The sequence below is a fragment of the Nelusetta ayraudi genome, unplaced genomic scaffold (assembly GCF_046127955.1).
Source record: "Nelusetta ayraudi isolate G7.1 ecotype Tasmania unplaced genomic scaffold, CSIRO-AGI_Nayr_v1 ptg000235l, whole genome shotgun sequence".
Classification (NCBI taxonomy): domain Eukaryota; kingdom Metazoa; phylum Chordata; class Actinopteri; order Tetraodontiformes; family Monacanthidae; genus Nelusetta; species Nelusetta ayraudi.
The window spans coordinates 111016-131820 of record NW_027466284.1 but is presented as its reverse complement, the minus strand read 5'-3'; the positions used below and the strand labels follow the sequence as shown (position 1 = coordinate 131820).

At 49.9% G+C, this 20805-nt stretch overlaps 2 protein-coding genes across 7 annotated transcripts in view; one reads left to right on the top strand and one right to left on the bottom strand.

Moving 5' to 3' along the window:
* Window positions 1-20805, top strand: part of xpo1b (exportin 1 (CRM1 homolog, yeast) b) — a 155004-nt gene that overhangs the window by 51678 nt on the left and 82521 nt on the right. The window lies entirely within an intron of this gene.
* rel (v-rel avian reticuloendotheliosis viral oncogene homolog) lies at window positions 4816-17456 on the bottom strand. Its single transcript, XM_076016718.1, has 11 exons — window positions 17300-17456; window positions 16938-16976; window positions 15347-15486; window positions 14938-15086; window positions 14199-14290; window positions 8578-8718; window positions 8092-8196; window positions 7700-7918; window positions 7462-7527; window positions 7258-7332; window positions 4816-7085 (listed from the first exon to the last, which is right to left on the bottom strand). The coding sequence occupies exons 1-11, from the start codon at window positions 17304-17306 to the stop codon at window positions 6151-6153; spliced, it is 1968 nt and encodes a 655-aa protein (XP_075872833.1). The 5' UTR covers window positions 17307-17456; the 3' UTR covers window positions 4816-6150.

The following is a 20805-nucleotide window of genomic DNA, read 5'->3' as shown; positions in this document are numbered from 1 at the left end:
GCTTCACGTCACGGTCGACGACACCCGCAGACCTCCTCTTTGCTCTTCCGCTGGGCCTCCTGCCTGGCACCTCCACCCCTCAGCGTCGTCCACTGGAGTCCACTGGAGTCCACTGTCCCTGCTCTGGTCAGCTCCAAACCGTCTCAGCTGGCCTCTCTCCTGCACAACGTCTCTCCTCTTCTATTGCTCTGATATACTTTTCCTGTCACTGATTTTGAAGTTGTTCAACTACCGTCGCATGTGCTGTATATATAAACCACACTACAATTTGCTGATGAGATGATGGCGCACCTGAAACGATTTTTAAGTTGTTGGAATCAAAAGAAATGATTTGATTGAATGAATGATTTACATTTTTTGATTGGGCCTTGAATCTCTTTAATATTTTTTTTTATTCTTAAAATATCCTCCTCGTCACAATGACAGCTCCAGCAGTCTACACACGGCAGGCATCTCCCTCTTTGAGGTGACACAACCTGCCATCGGGAGGCAGCGACGTGAATTCACCACCTCCACCACCACCACCACCTCCATTCTATTTAACAATCACACACTCACCGTGGGGGGACTTTCCCTGCTCTCACACATGAGCCGGCTCCTGCGCGGGCGGCCGTGTCGCTGCCAGACCTGTAATTAAAATGTGCTACAGGAAGTTTGCAAATTGTAGGATCAGGGAAATTGCTCTCAGGAATATGACGGTAATAACAGTTTCACGCACGGACCTACAAGCATGGAGTCGCTCGGTGATCTCACAGAATGGAAAAACATAAAAAGTCATTCAGGTTTGAGAAAATAAAAGTCCCTCGACTCCTTCTGTTGCATTGCGAGCTCTATCTGACCATTGACAAGCTGCGTTCTCCAGTGGAGCAGCGAGCCTCTCATGGCTGCTCATCCAGAAGCCTCCAGAGGTTCCTGGGAGAACAGTACATACATGACCCTCACACACAAAACACATTCCTGTCCAAAGCAAATCAATCGCTTTTCCTCTGGGGGTCAGTTTGGTTCTGAACGTTTTCACATGGAGTTGGAGATAAAAGGGAGGAGTCTCACGGGTCAGAACACCTGCATGGCGTTGACATCGTCAACCTGGAGGAGATATCGGTGCTGCTGGAGTTCCCTCTGTGACATCATAAAGGGCTCCAAAACATCACGTTTGAGCGGATGAATTTTGAAAAGTGGGGCGGAGCCATTTTTAGTGGCTTTTCTGTCAGGCTGGAGACCTCGTATTTTTTGTTAGACGTTGTTAAGGTACATTTTTGTACAAAGTGGGGCCTTTTTGTGCACTCTATTTATAACAACTGCACTTTATTACACTGCAGAAAGTGCAGTTAGTGTCTAAAACATACACGCAAACTATTTTTAGTCTCGCGGCTCATTTTGTGGAACGCATTGACTCTCATTCCGCTGAGAGAGTGAGAGTGAGAAAGTGAGTGAGTGCAAGGAGGAAGAGTCAGAGTGTCGTCACTTCGTTAGCGTGAGAGAGAGAGAGGGAGAGACGGAGAGAGCGAGAGAGAGGAGGTGGAGCCAGAGCAACAGGGGCAGAGTCTTACTGGAAACAGCAGAGTGGCTGAACTGGTCTGCCTCGCCTTGTTCCAGCACACTGCTGCACATCTGGGACCGGTGCTCAGAGACAGAGGAGAGGACACTCAGTCAACAGCTGTGTCATTGACTTCACTTGTTTGTTCATGAACCTGATCTGTGAGTGAGTGTCAAGTCAGTCGAGGCTGCAGAGGCAATACTATTATCTTCAGGCCGCACGTTGAGCGTGCAGTCAGACAGAGCCAGCACTTCACACTGTGGAGACCACAACTCCCTCAACGCTTCATGCAGGCCATTCAGACAAGCTGCCAGACCAGAGGTGTTGGACTGCTGGTCTACAGTGGGGTCTACACTGGGGTCTACACTGGGGTCTACACTGGGGTCTGCAGTGGGGTCTACAGTGTGCCAGAGGGGGAGATGGCACACCGTTTTTCTCCATATCATGGGATATGGAGAAAAAAATGTTGCTTTAATGTCAATGGAAAATGAAGCAAAGCAAAGTTGCAACCAAATCAGTGTCTTAGGACCACCTAGAACCTCCTAGGACCTCCTAGAACCACCCAGAACCACCAGGGTGTTTGGCTCTTTATTGAAATGACCCTGAAAACTACAGCTACTTTATTACTGACTATTAATATCATTTCTTTGAGTTTGGTGGGCCGGATTAAAAAAGCCTAATGGGCCGCAGCTTGTCCATGCCTAAGCTAGATCCATCAGTTAGCAGGGGTTTGGTCCACACTGATCTCCTGCTCCTGCTCCTGCTCCCTCACCAGCCACAGCTGTGGTGACTGTGGAAGCGGATTGGTTGACTTGCTTCTGCTCAAAGATGCCAGGCGGCTCGCTGATGGTCTGCTTGGAATTTTCTTTTCTCCTGGGAAATACCTGAAGGTTATGTCTACCCTGCCATGAGTCTGCCCGCTGTGAGAAAATGAATGAGATGTTTGAACCTGGTGAGCTGCGTGTGAGGTTCATCATGCTGGCTGCCAGCAGCGTCTGCTAGCCCGGTGTTCACGCTGCTCTCTGACATCTCTCAATGCTTCTCAAGTTGTTTGGTTTCCAGCGCCATTAAAACCTCCACGGACCACTGCTGTTTCTGTTCGGTAACCAATGCACAAATAAAGCTAAAAATGCGAACTTCGAGGTGGAAAATCTTCTTCTGCGTTCTCCCATCAGCGATGGTTCATTATAACGAATCCAAATGATGGATAAATATGATAACACAACAGATCCATAAGCACAGCAAACACATGCTTGAGTGTTTCATTTGAAACTTAAGGACATTTTACATGCAGCATGGTGTTACAGTGAAACAGCAGCTATCAGGATTTCTGAGCAGAAACACGCCTGAATCAAAACCACAGGCGTCTATTTGACGGTTCCGATGAAAAGCGGACCCGTGAGCCCAAACAACAGACTCGTGCAAACGTGTAGAGAATCCTGTAAAAGGGGGTTGATTGTGGTGTAGCGACGGTGCGACAGGAAGGAAGCCACACATCACAATGTCACCGCCATCACCATCTCGTACAAGAGAAAATATCTTCGGCGCCTCACATCCTGGATTCCTTGGTATCTACATCCAAGGACTCACCAGAGTCACGTCAGTGAGGTAGAACTCAGAGTTTTCCCCTAACTCACCGTCACCGCCCTGTTGTGGCCAGAAAGTTCGAAAAGTGCTGACGCATTGTGAAGTCTTTATCAGTCGAAGATATGATTTATTGTCAACCTACTGACACTCCACACATCTGCTCCACACTTCAGCCGACGTCATGACCAAAGCACAGCCACTTCAGTTGCGTGCACGCTGACAATACTAGCAGGTGACCTTCAGGGTTAAAGTGTGACCTCACCAAGTCTCAGCCATGAGGCCCACTGTGCGGTGACGCTGTGTGTCTGTTGGGGTTCCCTGACAGTTGACACCAACTTAACATGGATGTACTTTATCTCATGACTCAGTGGCAGTGACCCAGTAGGGTCCAGCAGTGACCAGGTAGGGTCCAACAGTGACCAGGTAGGGTCCAGCAGTGACCCAGTATGACCCAGTAGGGTCCAGCAGTGACCAGGTAGGGTCCAGCAGTGACCCAGTATGACCCAGTAGGGTCCAGCAGTGACCAGGTAGGGTCCAGTAGTCACCCAGTAGGGTCCAGGGTAGGGTCCAGGGACCTCTAGCCGCTCCTGCAGTGTTGGAGATTCAGGCCAATTCTTTACGGCTCTAATAATTTCATTTATTGAAAGTAGTGAGTTCCTGCCTTGACAGCCAGGTGGCAGTTATTGAGGGAATGTTTTCACTCTCGGTTCCTTTAAACCTCCTGCATGTTTTTCTACATCACTCCCTCGTTATGTCTTCCAGTGTATTTTGAGTGGAGTGATGCGTCTTTTGTTACTGCACCGGGACGCTGAAGCTTTGAGGTCGGAGTCGGTTCGCATGCATCTCAATCAAATCACGTTTCACATGAAACCGTGTGCCAGTGAAGATTTCGCAGTAAATGTGTGACACAAACAACAGGAAGTGACGAGGGGAGTCTCTTGCATCCTTGATTTGATCTGACTTCTGTCCTACTGAGGGCACCTGCCAACAAAAACACACAACTCACATGAAATCAAAAAACAACTCTTGTAACTGCTGTTCTGCCCCCCCCCACCTCCCCACACCCCCCCACCTCCACTCTACAGGCATACGCCTGATGTCAACCTTGTGGTCTTTTCTCTCCAGCTCTTGCATCTAATTATACTACCAACAACAACAATAACAACAATAATAATAATAATGATAATAATAATAATAATGATAATAATAATAATAATAATAATAATAATAATAATAATAATAATAATGTTTTTTAGTCTCCCTATCAACCTTCATGATTATTCCGCTCCTGGAAAATGCTAAATACAGTTGCTGTGCAGTAAGACAGGCTCCCTGGGTGTGGTGTGAATGGAAGCCATTGTGATATCCAGTGAACAGTGAGGTGGCTGCAGTGGTGCTGCTACTAGAACGGTTGTGGCTTCAATCCCGGAGCCTTGCTGCTTGGAGTTAGCATGCGGTGGCTGTGTGTCAGCTAGCTTCTCTATCTCTCTGTCTGCTTCTCCCTCACTCACTCACTCGCTCACTCCATCACATGGATGGATGGATGGATGGATGGATGGATGGATGGAGGACAACTGAAACTGATGGGTTCCAGTGAGAATGTTTGTCTTTCTATGAGGCCGACTTGCAGCTGTAGAAAACGATTGAATGGATGGAAAAAGATTTCCAACGAGTGACGGAGTGACAAATGATGCAGAATAAAAGAGTCCATTTATTAATGACTGCACATGTATTAACATAGCACTTTTGTTTTTTTTTTTGTTTTTTTTTTACAAAGTATCAATCAAAATATAGAATTTCATTGACGCGTCAACAGTGGCAACAAGCGAGAGGTAACAGATTTGAAACTGCAAGCCAGCGTTTGTTCACACAATGTCTCCTTGAAACAAAACAATGCACAATAAAATGATGCCATCGTGAAAATGGAGGAAACGACAAAGAGAACAGAAAAAGCCAAAGCTGTGTTTGAACACGTGGAGGAACTGCTCTGAGAACTGTGAATTACACACGAGATGGCTGCTATGACATAGTCATTACACAGGAAGCAGCAATCATTGCGCTTCCTTTAACTTCCTCAATGGAAATGTAAGTACCTCGCCACGTCTTGAGTGTTTCAGCGACTGCAACTCTCAACTATGGCTAACATGTATGTACAGAGTGCATCCAACAGCAACACAACAAACAAACAAAAAATACATTTTGTATAAGCCAAACAGTGTAATGCCAAAAAAAACAAACAAACAAACAAACAAACATTCAGCTGAATAGAAACTAAAGTCTCCTCCCAAGCTCCCAACTTTACAATAGAAGGACCCAGTGGACCTGGACTGACCGGCTGCCAGTGGAACCACCGGAGAGAGGAAGAAGTCTCCATTCATCACAACCTTCCTCCCTTTGGAAAGCAACAGCAAGGCCTCTGACACCTTCCTGCCACCTCACACATCATCATCATCATCATCATCATCATCATCATCATCATCATCCTCCTCCTCCTCCTCCTCCTGCATTTCTGATTTTTCTCAGCACTTGGGCACAGCAGTGCTCAGTGCTCATCTGGGGGACGTCACAATAGACCAATAATGAAGCTGCTCAATCAAATTTAAGGTTTGGCCCAAAATGGTTCTAGTGCAAACTCGCTAAGAATTGTGGGTGCGTTGGTTCTTGTCCAGCTTCTGAGATCCCTGTATTGTGTCTAATTGCTCCCCAGCCTTGCCCTCGCCATCCGGGATGGATCTTCAGAGCCGCAAATGATAACAGATACCTTTACATATTATTTGAAGTGAAATATTACACAGACAGTTGGACGAGACCGTTTATTTCCAGTCTCCAATGCGACTGAATGGCCAAATTGTTGTTGCAGTGACGTTTTAGCCGGGCTGGCTTGCTGAAAGTGGGCGGCACCACTCTGAAGTCCACCCCGGTGTCTCCTGAAGACGCCACCTCGGCCAGGAGCTTCGCTGACACTGGCGCTGCGTGGCTCAGTCACACCGAGCACTCCTCTGAAGCTCGCCAGGCACCTGCTGACTCTACTCTGGGTGTCGGTTGGCTTTGATCCAGTCAGCCAGCGATTGGAAGTGGGCCTGAGGTGCCATGCTGTTGTGTGAGAATGGGCCTTGCAGATTCTTCAGAGGTTGGCTGGCATCTTGCCTGCCTGGGTCCATGTGACTGCCGTTGCTGATGGTTCGAGGGACCAGGTCGATGTAGGTGTTTCCCTGGTTCTCCCTGGGCGACAGCATGAGTGGAGCCAGAGTCTCCTGCACCATCCTGCTGCTGCTGCTGCTGCTGCTGTTGCTGCTTTGGGGCTCCTGCTTCAGTTGAAAGCCGCTTTGAGAAGCTCCTCCCACCAGGCCCTTGATGAACTCATCGTCTTCAACTCCGTCCACGTACTGGAAAGCGGCCAGGCCCTGCGCGCCTCCTCCGCCCCCGGGCACGGCACCGTTGAATGTACTCTGGAGCGGATTGACGGCGGTGAAGTTGGGCCACACGGTGTGGAAAGCCTGATTCTGGTTCTGGTTCTGGCTGGAGGCGTCAGAGAGCAGCTCCTCCCTCTGGGGAAGCGCCTGGAAGAGGACTTGGCTCTTCATCTCAACGGCCTGGGGGACGGTGTCCAAGCACTGCAGGTCCCCGATGGAGAGCTGAGGTAGCGCATGACTCTCAAAGTTGCTGGGGAAAGCAGATCCATGGTTGTGCTGCTGCTGCTGCTGCTGCTGCTGCTGCTGCTGCTGCCTGCTAGTGGTGGCACGAGGCAGGTGACTGCTGGGGCCAGACTGGTTGATCTTGACCGTTTCCATGGACAGCGCTGGGTTGGGGTTCACCCAGGACTGGCTGACTGGTACATTGTGTGCCTGGCCGGCCATCATTATGTTCTGTGGGCCTTGCTGGTACTGCTGGCTGAACATGGCGGCTTGTTGCTGCTGCAGTGCGGCTCCTGGTTGTTGTCTCAGGTACATGTTGCCGTGGTCTGCAAGGAAAAAAGGTGGTTTTAGCCTCAAGCTACATCGTGATGAGCTCACTCCGGGTGCAGAGTTGCTGCTGAGTTGACGCAGGCGGTGTTGACTGCAAGGTCTGAGTGTTGCCATGGGATTAGCTCGACTCGTGGTTTAAATCGTGAACTCCTTGATGGAGCCGCTTACCTTTGCGCATGGAGGACAGCGTGCTCTGCGGCACGGCCTTGGGCCTGTTCATGATCAGGCCGGGGAAGGAACCGCCTGCAGGAAGCCAAACACAGGCCCGCTCAGTACAGACAGAGATGTTGCACCAGTTCCAGTTGGACAGACACGTTTTGTTCACGACTGTCTCAGAGTGTTCCACACCAGAGTGGATTATTTCTCTCTTACTTGACAAAGCCGACATCCTCATCAGGTTCTCTCTTCTGCGTTTCTTCTCATTGTAGCCATATGGATCTAGAAAAACATGAACAAACATCTCAACATTTTTGAATCCGTTGGAGAAACGGTCGTTTTGAAAGAAATATATAAAAAAAAACAACATTATTGTTTCACATAAAAAAAACCCCACAAAGAAATATGAGAGAATTATCAAAGTCAAACCTAGCGAGTGAGTGTTGCGACTCACCTTTGTCGTCAGGCAGGTATCTGAAATCCATCGGTTCGCTGACTTCCTGGTCGGAAGGTCTGCGCAGCTGCATGTGGATGGTGAGCGACTCCATGATGCTGGTGTCGTAATAGGCCGGCGTCTTGAACACAATGGCGACCTGGCGGTGGACGTCCGCCTGGGAGAAGGAGCCTTTGGCCTCCCAACCGTCCGACGAGAAGAACCTCACCTCAATGTCGTCTGAAGGACACGGAGAGGACGGGAAGACAAGAATCAACCTCCGAGTATGGAGAGTATCTGAAGGACAAGCGAGGACTCGTGGAGGGAAAGAGTTCCAGTAGGCGGAGAGACGACAGCGGGAAGCAGTGAGGCAGGCTCAACAAGGTTCCGGAACCACACCGGTGGACTGCTACCTTTCTGGACCTTGTCGCACAGCAGGAAGATTTCATCTCCTCCTTTGACAGAGCCGCTGTTCCTGTTGACCCGGCAGATGCGCAGCTCTGCTGTGTTGGGCGCCCCTGATGGTGCAGAAACAAACAGTGGCAGCGTTACAGCGGCACCGCTGTCAGGACAGGTCGCACTGCATTCTGGAGACAATCTTCCCAGGACCGCGCGGCGCCCGATGCATTTACAGATGCGAGTACGTGTGAGCTTGGCCCAGTTTCAAACCACTCTTTTTGGCCTTATCTGCTGTGAGCGACGGGTCACGTGCGGGCTGCGAAAAGAGGAAGTGCTCCATGGTAACGCTGTTCTCGGAGGGGTGCCGTGTATAAAAGAACTTCCTCTTTCTCAGCTTGTGAGAGGAACGACACCAGACACGAGAAAGAAGCACCACACACACACACACACACACACACACACACACACACACACACACACAGACTGGCAGGGGCACTCACTGTTGTCATAGATGGGGTTGGTGACGACGGGGCTGAGGGCTCGGGTGCACTGGCCGCTGTCGTCCTGCAGGAAGACCTGAATGCACAGCCGCACCACGTTCAAGTCGTACTCTTCCGCCTGCAGCAGCTGCTCGCGTGGAACTGAGGTCACACAGATGCACAACAGGTGTCACCGTCGCACACACTCATGCAGAACAGAGAGCATCAAGAGAGAGAAAGAGAGAGAGACACACACAACTGGCAGTGCTGGGGAAGAAAAACAATGACGTTTTGCTCGACGGACGCGTTGGTCCCGACGCTTCAAAAGCACATGTTGAGAATACTGGTGGAGGATTTTGAAAGGAGAGCGGAGCTGGTGGAGCTGCAGGCGACGGTGAGGACGTCACTGTCAGGAGAAACCCACTGCTGGATGAAGACTCAGCCCGAAGAGGCGGCCAAATGCAGAGCAAGTTCATCTTGGTTGTTGTCTTGAACTTGAACTCAATGGACAACAGTGGATGTTTATCAACCAGCGACGTATCATTAAAATCTCACATTGATGGAATTAATAATTTACTCAAAGAAAAAATAGTATTTCTTTAGGTAAAAACAACTACTTTGCATAATTGCTAAATATGATGAGATTGGATTGGCTGATCGCATCTGGCCTGGTGCCACTGCAGCTCACTGCAACTCACTGCAGCTCACTGCAGCTCACTGCAGCTCACTGCAGCTCACTGCAACTCACTGCAGTTCACTGCAGTTCACTGCAGCTCACCGCAGTTCACTGCAGCTCACTGCAACTCACTGCAGCTCACTGCAGTTCACTGCAGCTCACTGCAACTCACTGCAGTGAACTGCAACTCACTGCAGTTCACTGCAACTCACTGCAACTCACTGCAGCTCACTGCAACTGCCTGACTGACTGTGTTGCAGCTAAAGCATCAGAAACATGTAGCAGGTGTTCTCAGAAACTGCATTGTCCCCCCCCCCCCGCTCATGAAAAACTCCTCAGCCAGCGGAAAGCTCAATCGTCATCTTGTCGTTTGAAAAACTACCAAACTACCAGGTGCCTCGCAGTGCCCTGGCTGTAGGGGAAGTGCAGGCCCTCTCAGGCTGCACCGCCGTCCTCTCAGCGCCACTCAGTGAACGCATCGCATTCCGTGGGCCGTCGCTCAACCTCAGCTTTGGATGCTTCCTGCGTCACAGATGTGCGCCTTCACCCACGCGGCACACCAGCAGTGGGCGCTCACACTGAGACGCCCCCCCCCGCCGCAGCAGCAGCACACGCTGGGCTTTCACATCTGCCCACTGGCTCTCCCTGCTGCTGCCTGCCTACAGGCTGCCACCACAGTGACGCTCGCTGACATCACCGCCCCGCGGAAAAATTGCCTGCGTGTGTGCGTGTGTGCGCGTGTGAGTGCTTTCACACACAAGCGAGAGCTGTGACTCCCAGCGCAGGTGACCACACTGGTGGAGGAAACTTCAGTTCAGACTCAAGTCAAGACTCCTCACGCCTGAATCCACTGCGACCTTGAGCGACTGCAGTGAAAGGTACTGAAACAGTTCTGGACTGCATGGAGGCAGGCAGGGGGAAGCAGCAGTTCTGGGAGGGCCGGAGACGCCCGAGGAGCAAAGTGAAAGCACGCTGCAGGCACACGTGAGGTGTGGGGAAAGTCCTCATCTTCTCGAGCGAGTGCGTCACTGCAACGCGCTGCTTTTCCTGCTCGCCACTCGCAGGCCCGTTGATGCAAATACAGCGGCGGTGAGTTTCGCCGCGTCACGTTCAGTGTTGCCGTCAGCCGTCTCGAGCCGACGCCGGACGCCGCAGCAGTAAAGGCAAGAAATTGGGGAAAAAAAAACAAAACAAAAAGGGCAAAAGCGTCCGTGGGACGAATGGGATTCGTGCCGGTGAAATAATCTCAACGACAGGAGAGCTGCAGAACAAACGGATGCCATTTTCACGGGAACAATTCTAATTATCACATTACAATATGTCACACAATCTTATGAATTACTGACTATTAATAGCATTTCTTCAAGTTTGGTGGGCCGGATTAAAAAGATGAATAGGCCGCATACGGCCCCCGGGCCATAGTTTGCCCATGTCTGGTTTACATCTAGAAAAAAAGATATAGATATAGATATAGATATAGATATATAGATATAGAATACAGCAACATCCAACTATGATCTGCTCTTGGAATTGTCATCATGTTGGTGAGCTGCAGGAGGCCACCAGACGTCTACTCTGGTCTCCACCTCCACCTCCTGGAGTCTTGAGAAGGTCTCGGTCTGGGTCGGTGTGATCCGGACTACAAGACTACACAGAGCCGACAGGTGCAGGGAGGAGCTGAGAGCTCCAGTGAGACGCTAACAGTGCGCTAGTTCAAGACTGAAAGGAGGCCAGGGAGCCAAAGTTGCAGCAAGGTGCAGCTGCAGGTCCAGAGCACTCGGCTTGTGGTGAGTGTGTGTGTGTGTGTGTGGGTGTGTGTGGGTGGTTTTGGGGGGGGGCGGTAGAGGGTGGGTGGTCTTGAGGCTGAGTGGTGCGACAGTGGAACGTGAGAGTGAGAAAGAGGAGGAGTCAGGTGCTAATCTTCAAACCGCAGCTTCTCCACTGGCTGACTCACTCAAACCCTGCTGGATGCTCTGCATTCAGCAGCTCCATCAGGCTCTTCACGATCCATCAGGGTCTTCATCTCCATCAGGGTCTTCAGCTCCATCAGGCTCTTCAGCTCCATCAGGCTCTTCATCTCCATCAGGGTCATCAGGGTCTTCACCTCCATCAGGCTCTTCACCTCCATCAGGCTCTTCATCTCCATCAGACTCTTCAGCTCCATCAGGCTCTTCAGCTCCTGCGTGAGTGTGGAAGACCTTCCAATGGGAGTCATCACAGCGCCTCCCAGCAGAGTCACAATGTAACTGCAGCATGTGGCTCCTTCAGCAGAGTCACGGTGTGGTGATGAGGAAGAGCGAGGCCACCAACACCAACGCTCAGCACTGGACAGAGAAACTGGCCCACTGGCGACTGGATCTTCTTCTCCTTTCCACTGTTCCCTTTTGGCGGTGGCCACAGCCAATCGCCTGCCTCCGTCTCACCGTGTCCTCTGCATCCTCTTCTCTCACACCAACTGACTTCATCCTCTTTCACCACCTCTGTGCTCTTCCTCTTCCTCTTCCTCCTGCCGCTCACACAGTGCCTCCACTGTGCACGTCCAAACCCTCTCAACACCTGGATGTATCTCCAACATGCTCTGTGCCTCTGCTCCACTCATCCCCGCTCCGTCCGGCACCCACTGCTCTCCTCACTGCTACCGGCTGCGTTTCCATCACCTTCCTTCAGACCATCAGCTGACCTGAAGAAGACTGGAAGGGCAGCGTCCACAGCGTCACCACACACCTCACTGTGAATGAACGGGAGCTCCACCCTCTTCCACATGTTGGTGCTGTTCAGAGTTCGGTCGTGGGGTGGGATGTGCAACACAAACATTGAGTGGTTGCGTCAAAACACACCAGAACTGAGTCAAGTCAAGAATAATAACGCTAATAATGATACTAATAATGATACTGACGAACCCAAACAGAGAATAGAAACTGGCTGACATGAATCACCAGAGATGAAGAGATATTTTCTGGCCTGACCTATGATGTCATTGAAGGGCCCACATGATGTCATTATGAGTTTCACCAGTAGGGTCTCACTCTGTCAAAGGCCGTCTCTGAAATCCACCTCACCACCTCAGCCTGACAAACTACAGGCCACTGACTGTCAGTAGTTGCTCTGGTCAGCGGAGGGAAGCCCGACATTAACACAGTGATACACACACACACACACACACACACACACACACACACACACACACACATTGCTGAACACAGTCAGGGGTCAGTGCTGCTGTCCAGTCTGAACAGGTGCCCGCTACTTCCTGCTACTTCCTGCTACTTCCTGCCCTGTGTGTGAGGCTGTGACTGAAGGTCCCAGCGACCGCCTGACAACCAGCAGGAGGCCCTCACAGTCACTCAATCCTCTTTCTGATGTCACTCGGCGAGTCAGCCGCACCACGGCTACGTGCCTGAGCGCACTCACCGCGCTGCTTCCGCGTGATTGGCCGAGCAGCGGTCGGCGACGACGAGCAGTGGAACAACAGTTCCCCTCCATTCACGCAGCAGCGCGGTGCTTGGCAGTATCAAACTACACACAGTGTTAAACTCCCACTTGAGGACAACACACACACACACACACTCGGTTGAAAATGTAAAATGTGGCACTGAGCTGTGCTGCTCCAGGCGCATGGCAGCCTCTCGTCCAGGGGTGGGCAAACTATGGCCCTGGGGCCACATGTGGTTTTTAATTCGGCCCTTAAGGGGGGCAAAACGCAACAAACTCTACTGACACGTTTTGCTTTTTTTTTTTTTTAAAACAGGAAACGGCTTCCTGAGGTAAACTGCAGCGGTTAGCATTGTCAGTAAATGGTCTCTGAACCACAAGCATGAAAACATTGTGAAATCACACAGCAGCGACGCTGAAACAGAAACGTGCACGAGAAGCTCGGTGTCTCTGCCAGTGGTGTCTGCCGGAAGCTGCTGGAAGCTGCCGGAAGCTGCTTCCAGCAGCCAGAGAGGCTCCACATGTGGACGCCGAGGCTGAGCAGCAGGAAGTTTGAACTCAGTCCCAACACGGAGGACCTGGGAGAGTTTGACAGCAGTGAAGCCGCTCCACACACGGCCTCAGGCTCTTTCAGTGCTGTAAAGCAGCGGAGCCGACTGCTATCATCATCTGTGAGGGCTGGGGAAGCCCCTCCGCCTCCCTCCGCCTCCCTCCCCCTCCCCCTCCCCCCCGCCTGTAATGAATCCTGCATTCCCAGCTCTCACGTGGCATCCTGCGCTCTGCTCAATTGAGCAACTGTGACCAAGAATGGGGAAGTAGCCCAACGCCTGTTTGTACACGAGAGCGGCAGTGTGTCAGTCTGCCTCCGAGTCCGTCCGTCCGTCCGTCCGTCTGTCTGTCCGTCTGTCTGTCCGTCTGTCAGAGAGCTGCAACAGCGGCCCAGACACCTTCCGTTCAGTCAGAGAGCACAACAGCAGCGATAGAAGACAAACGGGGGGAGGGGGGGGGACGCGTCGGGATCGGACTGAGTGGAGGCGCCACTCTGGGATATTTACGGACTCGAAATATTCCACAAACTGGCCAGAAAGCGTTTGCACTCTGACGACGTTGACCTGCTTCCTTTTGCGTCTGTCCGTGCTGGACAAACCGGTGGTTGATGACAAGCCTGGACCCACACTCGATGGTTGCTCAGTAACACGTTGACCAAGATACAAGGAGACGGCACCCGGTTGGTTACATTTGGACGGCGGAGGGGGGAAAAAAAAAGCCGCTGATGCTCTTTGGAAACGCAGCAGAAGGACTCTTGTCTTCATTCTTTGACATATTAAATATTTCAAAAGCAAAATGCAAGAAGACCAAGAAATAAAGCCATGAATGATTCTTGAGAGCTGAATTGAAAATTGAATCCGATAGATTTCTCCAAACAGCATCATATTGTCATCATATTGTCATCGTGTTTCATGACCAACATGAAAAATACCCGGGGCCAGTACATTTGAAGCAGCAGGACCAGAAGCAGTGTGAAGGTTCTGACCGTTGAAGGGGTTGATCCCTCTGGTGACCCTCTGCAGGATGGCGTCCTTCACTTCCCTCCTCCTCACACACTGGATGCCCAGGTTCTGGAAGCTGCAGACGACAACAACAGCAGACACGTGTTGGCGACGAGCAACTGGCGGAGGGGGCGGGGCTGCCGGGAAGCCTCCACACACAGAGATAAGAGCCGCACCTGTGCCAGGAAGCACTGGCGGCAGCAAACACACAGGTCAGGCAATCACACACACACACACACACACACACACACACACTCTCTGACCAGAGCTGCAGGACAGCTCGTTAATGATTGGCCGCAGCTGTGAAGACCCAGGAAGCTGATTGGCCGGAGTTCAGTGGTGACAAAGTCAGCTAAACAAAGACACACTGATTCTTTTACACTCTGGTTCAGACACACACACACACACAGACACACACACACGCTCGCTCGCACGCACAAACATGCATGATGTCACCGGGGGAATTCCCATACTGCTTTGCTCATCGGCGCATATTGTGAGACAAATATGCAGTGAGTCCAACCAGCAGCTCTGGAAGTCCAAAGCTGAACAACTTGCAACATTTGCTCCAAGAATCCAAGCATGAAAGCTTTGCTGCTCTTTCCCCTGCAAACAAGGTGGCAGCTTCTGGTTTTTCTCCTGGTCCTGGTTGCATCGTACTGTGTTGCTCATTAGGGCGTCAGCAGCGAGGCCAGCGACGGGAGCGGAGGGAGGAGAACTCACGGGATGACTCTGCGGTCCGGCCCGAACTCGGCCTCGTAGAATCCGTCCTTGCAGTCTTTGCCCACCAGGTCGTGCGGGTGAGGCCTGTACGGCTCGTTCTTGGTCACCAGGTAAACTCGCACTTTGCCTTTGCCGCAGCAGTTGAGAATCTGTGGAGTGGGGAGAAGACGCTTTAATGCTCGGCGCTGGACCGCTGCTTCGAGGCTCTGAGTGGGTTTCCTGCTGCCGTGATGTGACCCACAGGCTTCCTCCGGTGAACGGCGATCACGGTGATCACGGTTGACCCGGGATCATTTCCAGGATCACCGGTGTTCTTTCGAACGTGAATAAGAATAAGAAAATCTGAAATATTCTGCAAGCCAGAGTCTCAAACACGACTTCAGGCATGCGGACCTGCGTGCTGACCCACCTGCACGCTGGGGTAGGTCCTGTTGTTGTCCGAGCTGTGTTCCCCGGGGATGCTGCCCGCCGAGCGACCCTCGCACTTGTACCTGAAGCGCATTCCCCTCTGCTTGGGCTGCTCGAAGATCTGGATGTGAGGCTCGGCCACTGCAGGGCAGAGAAGGTGGTGGTCAACCATGTGACCAGAGGACGTGAGGTGAGAGGACACACACACACACACACACACACACACACACACACACACACACACCTCTCTTTGCATTTTGTTTCATCCATCACAAAGACAACTTGAGGACATGGCTCCCTCTCCATCATCATCATCATCATCATTATTATTATTATTAGTTCATGCCAGTGGGCAGCAGCATCAGGCAGCATCACACATCAGTTCTGTTTCCTTGCTGTTTGTATTTGTGGCCCAGCCAGGACCTCTAGGAGGACTTTGAGGACCACTGGGGACCAGTGACAGACTACTGGGACTCCTCCTCATCCACCGCCATAGACCACAAACTGAAGTGTGAAGCATGGAAACTGTAGGATGGTTGAGAGGAAGTGGCTCATACTGATGCACTGCCGCTTTAATTCAAACAGCGTTAAACTTCACCGTTCTTTGATACTTTTTTAAGGATTTGATCAAAATATCAATTGTCCATAACTCAGAGCAGAGAAAGCAGTACATTGTCACATTTAGGACGCGTTATTAATAATAATAATAATAATAATAATAATAATAATAATAAATAATCAATTGAGGGCAGCAGTTCTCTAATCATTGGCCACTATCCACCAGAAACTCAGGCTCCTGAGCTGAGAAAGTTCTGATGAAGGTGGTTTGGTTTGGTTCCAGGCAGTAGCTGCAGTCCAGCTGGTGAAGACTCAGCCTGGTGCTGTTAGACGCAACCCAGTGAAAGTTGTCAACCTAAAGCAGCAGTAGCTGCTGCTGCTGCTGCTGCTGCTGCTGCTGCTGCTGCCTCTTCCCGCCACTGGGAAATCACAGCGGCTTTTTGTAAAAGATGTCACGTATTCTCAATCTTTCTGCACTTCTCAAGCGCGCTGCGCCTGTTGGTGCGAGAGAGGAACTAAAACCAATGTGGGAAGTGCGTCTTGTCTCGGTGACACACAGTCGCTTCAACACAACGTTGTCAAGAAGAAAAAGAAACAAGAGGAAAAGAAAAGAGTCTTTTTTGTGGACATGACAGGCCGACAACAAGCCCACAAGAGCGCGCGCGCGCACACACACACACACACACACACACACACACACACACACACACACACACACACACACACACACACACACACACACACACGTCCTGTTAGTCAAGTTTGTTGCCTTCCTCATTTTTTCACTTTGGCACAAAGCTAAAAGGAAAAGACGAGTTTGACAAAGTCACTGAGATTCATGCTGTTCAAGCCTGCGGGCTGCAAACTATGACACACACACACACACACCCATCTCTGATTTGACTAAACAACCATTGCTTAGCAGCGCTAAACAAAATGAGGAAGTGAAAGACGGTCACACATTTGCAGGGCTCTGTTCTCAGGGCTCGGACCTCCGGGGACTCGGCACATAAAGAGCGGTAAAAGGTTCTTACTCAGGTGTGGACTGTCCTCCAGCATGGATGGCAGAAGAACTGGAGACGGAAAGAGGAGAAAATAACAAGGACACACGTGTGAGTAAAGAAGCGGAGGCTTCTGAGCAGAACAACATGCAACTGCAGTCAGTCAGTCAGTCAGTCAGTCACTGCAACAATAGAGGAAGTGGAGTCGCTCGACACCGACATTAAATCTCTACTTCTGTTTGCAGGAAAACTATTTAAAAAAAAAAAGTTCAACTGAAAGTCACAGCGAGCGTGAATCTGAGTCAGTGTCTGGGATGGAAGACTGGAAGGAAGGAAGGAAGGAAGGAAGGAAGGAAGCAGATGACCGAACAAACAGAGCTTCTCTCGCTACTCACCGTCCATGATGATGAAGACCAAGACCAAGACCAAGACCAAGAGGACAAACAGCAGTCGACTGTGTGTTGGAGAGGCCGCGGCTGAATGAGTGACAGCAGGAGGAGGAGGAGATCATATCAGCGAGCGCACCAGAGGAGGGCGGGCTGGGGGGGTGGGGGGGAATTCCCCTCGGGCACCGCCCCCCTTCGTCCCACCCGACCAATGAGAGAGCAGCGTGGCGTGACTCACGGGCAGCTCTGTGTAGAAACATGAGGCTGGCGGCAGAGGAGAAGAAGAAGAAGGAGAAAGAGGAGGAGGAAGAGGAGGCTGCCTGGAGTTGAACAAATGAAAAGTGCAAAACTCTTCAACATTGAATGTAATGACAGTGATTTATACGCTGGTGAGGGGAGATTTCAAAACCCTGCCAGCAGTCCTGAAACATACGTGTTTTAACCCCTCGTTGCATCACAGCACACAGTGATGACATCATCGCCTTTCAGTGCAGAACACGGAGCATCGCTGAGTCTCGGTTGTGGTCTTATCAGATGGTATTCAGTACTTCCTCCACACCTTGCAGGTATATTCTATAGAAGGTATATTCTACAGGTGCTACCCAGAAGTATTTCTGCAATTCAACCTAAAAGGTGAATGTGACACATTATATAAAGGAATAATATGCAAATCAACATATTTAAAGGTTTTATTTCTTTGCATTTTGCTGATCAGGTCTTGCAGCTTAAAATGTTATAATCATTTCCTGAGTTTGTGGCTTTGTGCTTTTAATAAGCTGAAAATCTTCATCAGCAAAGTGACAACAGGGAACTGCTCAATAAAATGTGTTGCTGTCATCTTTTATGCTAAACTGCCAAAATAAAACAACTTTAACTGGATATTCTAATTGTTCAGGTAGTACCCTGTGTATTGCTGCATGCTGAGAGGCCCTTTTTTCATCATGAGCATCAGTGGTTCTGGAGACTGTGTTGTGCAAAAGCTAAGGCATTAAAAAAAAAGAAGAAGAAGAAAAAAAAGTGAATTGCTATAATTATGTTTTATATTTGCTCCTCTAATACCAATCACTGAATATTGTAGCATTGGTTACAAACTACAAGACTTTTGCTACCTGAGCAGGTAGAACAAAGAGAAAAAGGCCACGAGGCTGACGATGTTACAGCAGCTTCCACACATTCCTTCTGAAGACCTTAGAATGATGCTTCAATTCAATTCAATTCAGTTCAGTTCAATTCAGTTCAATGGGTATGACTGACTCAGTGAGTGATTTATGAGTGTTTTGTTTTTGATACTTTCTGTTTAAGGCTTTTCGATCTCAGATATTTTAGCACAATGTATTTTCCATCAACTTCTTTCACACAAGGGTCACTTATTGGAGGAGGGGCTTCTCAACCATATGTATTAAAAAAAAAACAAAAACAAAAAAACAAACAAAAACTATATACAAAAACACATGTAGAGTATAAAATGAATATTTAACAGTCCAATAATAAAACGCCACCTAGGCCAGGCAGCAGTAGTTTAATGCAACCGTGTCAACGGTGCCAATGGCCAGGACAACAAACAGTGAAGCCACAAACCTGACAACTGGACACTTCCGCCCTGTCTTCCATGGTCCCGAGCTCGGCTGAAGAAAGACTTTGTTGATGGGGAGATCAGGACACAACAAGATAGCCTAGCTTAGCACTGACGCTACCGTGGCAATTAATCGACTATACCGGTGGCTGCTCCCAGGTGATGCAGAGGTATAAACACCAAATGATGAGACAATTAGCGGGATTTAAGTTTGTTTTCTGTTTTTTTCTTCTTTTTTTTTTAATGACCAGGTGTTGAGATTAGAACCACGTGACAAGGGGACGCATTTCACGTCATTTAGAAGTATATGATAAAAAAAAAAAAAAACTTATTTGTGCCTCAGCCGGACGACTTCGCTAACTCGTGATACAGCAGCGCCCCCTGGCGACGAGGCTGCATGTCATCTCACAAGCCGCGTAAACGTCACCAGTAGTGCCGTCGTTCGTCCGGAGCTCAGAACTATTGGGAGAAACCGGCTTTAAAGTTTGCAAGGACCGATAAAGCACAAGCACACGTGGGCGGACTGAGCTCCGGTGTTCTCCAATCAACACTGGAGTCAGCAACCAATCATTCAGCGGCTTTAAGACTTGGTTTTTTTTTTTTTTTTTAGATTTAGAGTTCAGTTGTCCAACCATTTAATTACAGATAGAAAAAAACCAGCAGGGGAAGTGTGTAGGGGTTTAATGGGTGTATGGATTTATTTGGAGGAAGTGATAAACACATACAAAAATACCCTTTCAGTACATTTTTTTTTGAAACAAACATCTAAATGGCCTGTTGCTTTGTTAAATGTTTCCAAACAGCAGAATGCGAGTCGTCTGAAACAGAATGGTGCAGATATCATCGTTCCAAAGAGACCTACCTGCTACGAATGCTATTAAAAAAAAGATCACATGGTACAAATATGCAAATATAAATAAAGTGATAAGAAAACCCCCATGAACAACGAATATGCCTTTCTTTTGTTGAAAAAACTGTTCTCTATACATTTTGAAGGAAACGGATGCTGGAAAACAAAAAGAAAGGAGAGAGAGAGAGAGAGAGAGAGAGAGAGAGAGACTGTATCCCCAACTCTGCCTGCTGCTGCGAAGGAGAAGAGGAGGAAGAGGAGGAAGAGGAGGAAGAGGAGCTTCATCAGCATCAACTTTACACTTTGTTGTAAACATACATCAACTGTGCCAAAACCAAACACACCAAGCTTCAGAGCAAAAAAAAAAAGAAAGAAAAAAAGGGGACAAAATTGAATAGATGGAGGGATGGGGTTCGGGGGGGGGTCAAAGGTCAAACAGTCGTCCCTCACCAACAGCCCAAGAGATGGTTTAAGAACCTCCACAGGAGGTGCAGAGGGTTCAACACCCACAATGAAGGGAAGTCTGTCTCTCTCCATGAACACACACACACACACACACACACACACACACACACAGCTTCAAACCTTTGTCGTTTCCTCACTAAGCACCAAAAACCCTTTGATGGACACAGAAGTGAGCAGGAGCTCCTGGTGGAGGAGGAGGAGGAGGGAGGAAGAGGTGGAGATAAAGGAGGCGGTGGTGGGTGGGCAGGGCAGTGTGTTCCTGTGGTTTCTCCTTCCTAACGGGCCTTTAGTCGCAGGTCCAAGCACCACAGAACCCCCCCACCCCCGGACACTCTCACACTTGCACTTCTGAGCCGTCCAGCTGCAACCTTGGACCTTCTGCCCTCCGTCCCGTCGGCGTGGACACTTCAAGCAGAACATGGACTCTGTGGTACTGGCCTGGGTCCAGGGCGAGTGGACAGAACAGAAGCTCCGCTGAGCACCGGGAGGGGTCCAGAGGCGGTTTGGGAGGGGATAATTCTCGACTCGTCCCTTCAGAAAAGGAAGAAGAACTTTCGGAGGATCCATTTTATTTGTTGTTCCAAGCGGCACCTGAGAAGCACTGACGATCACCCAATCAATGCGAGG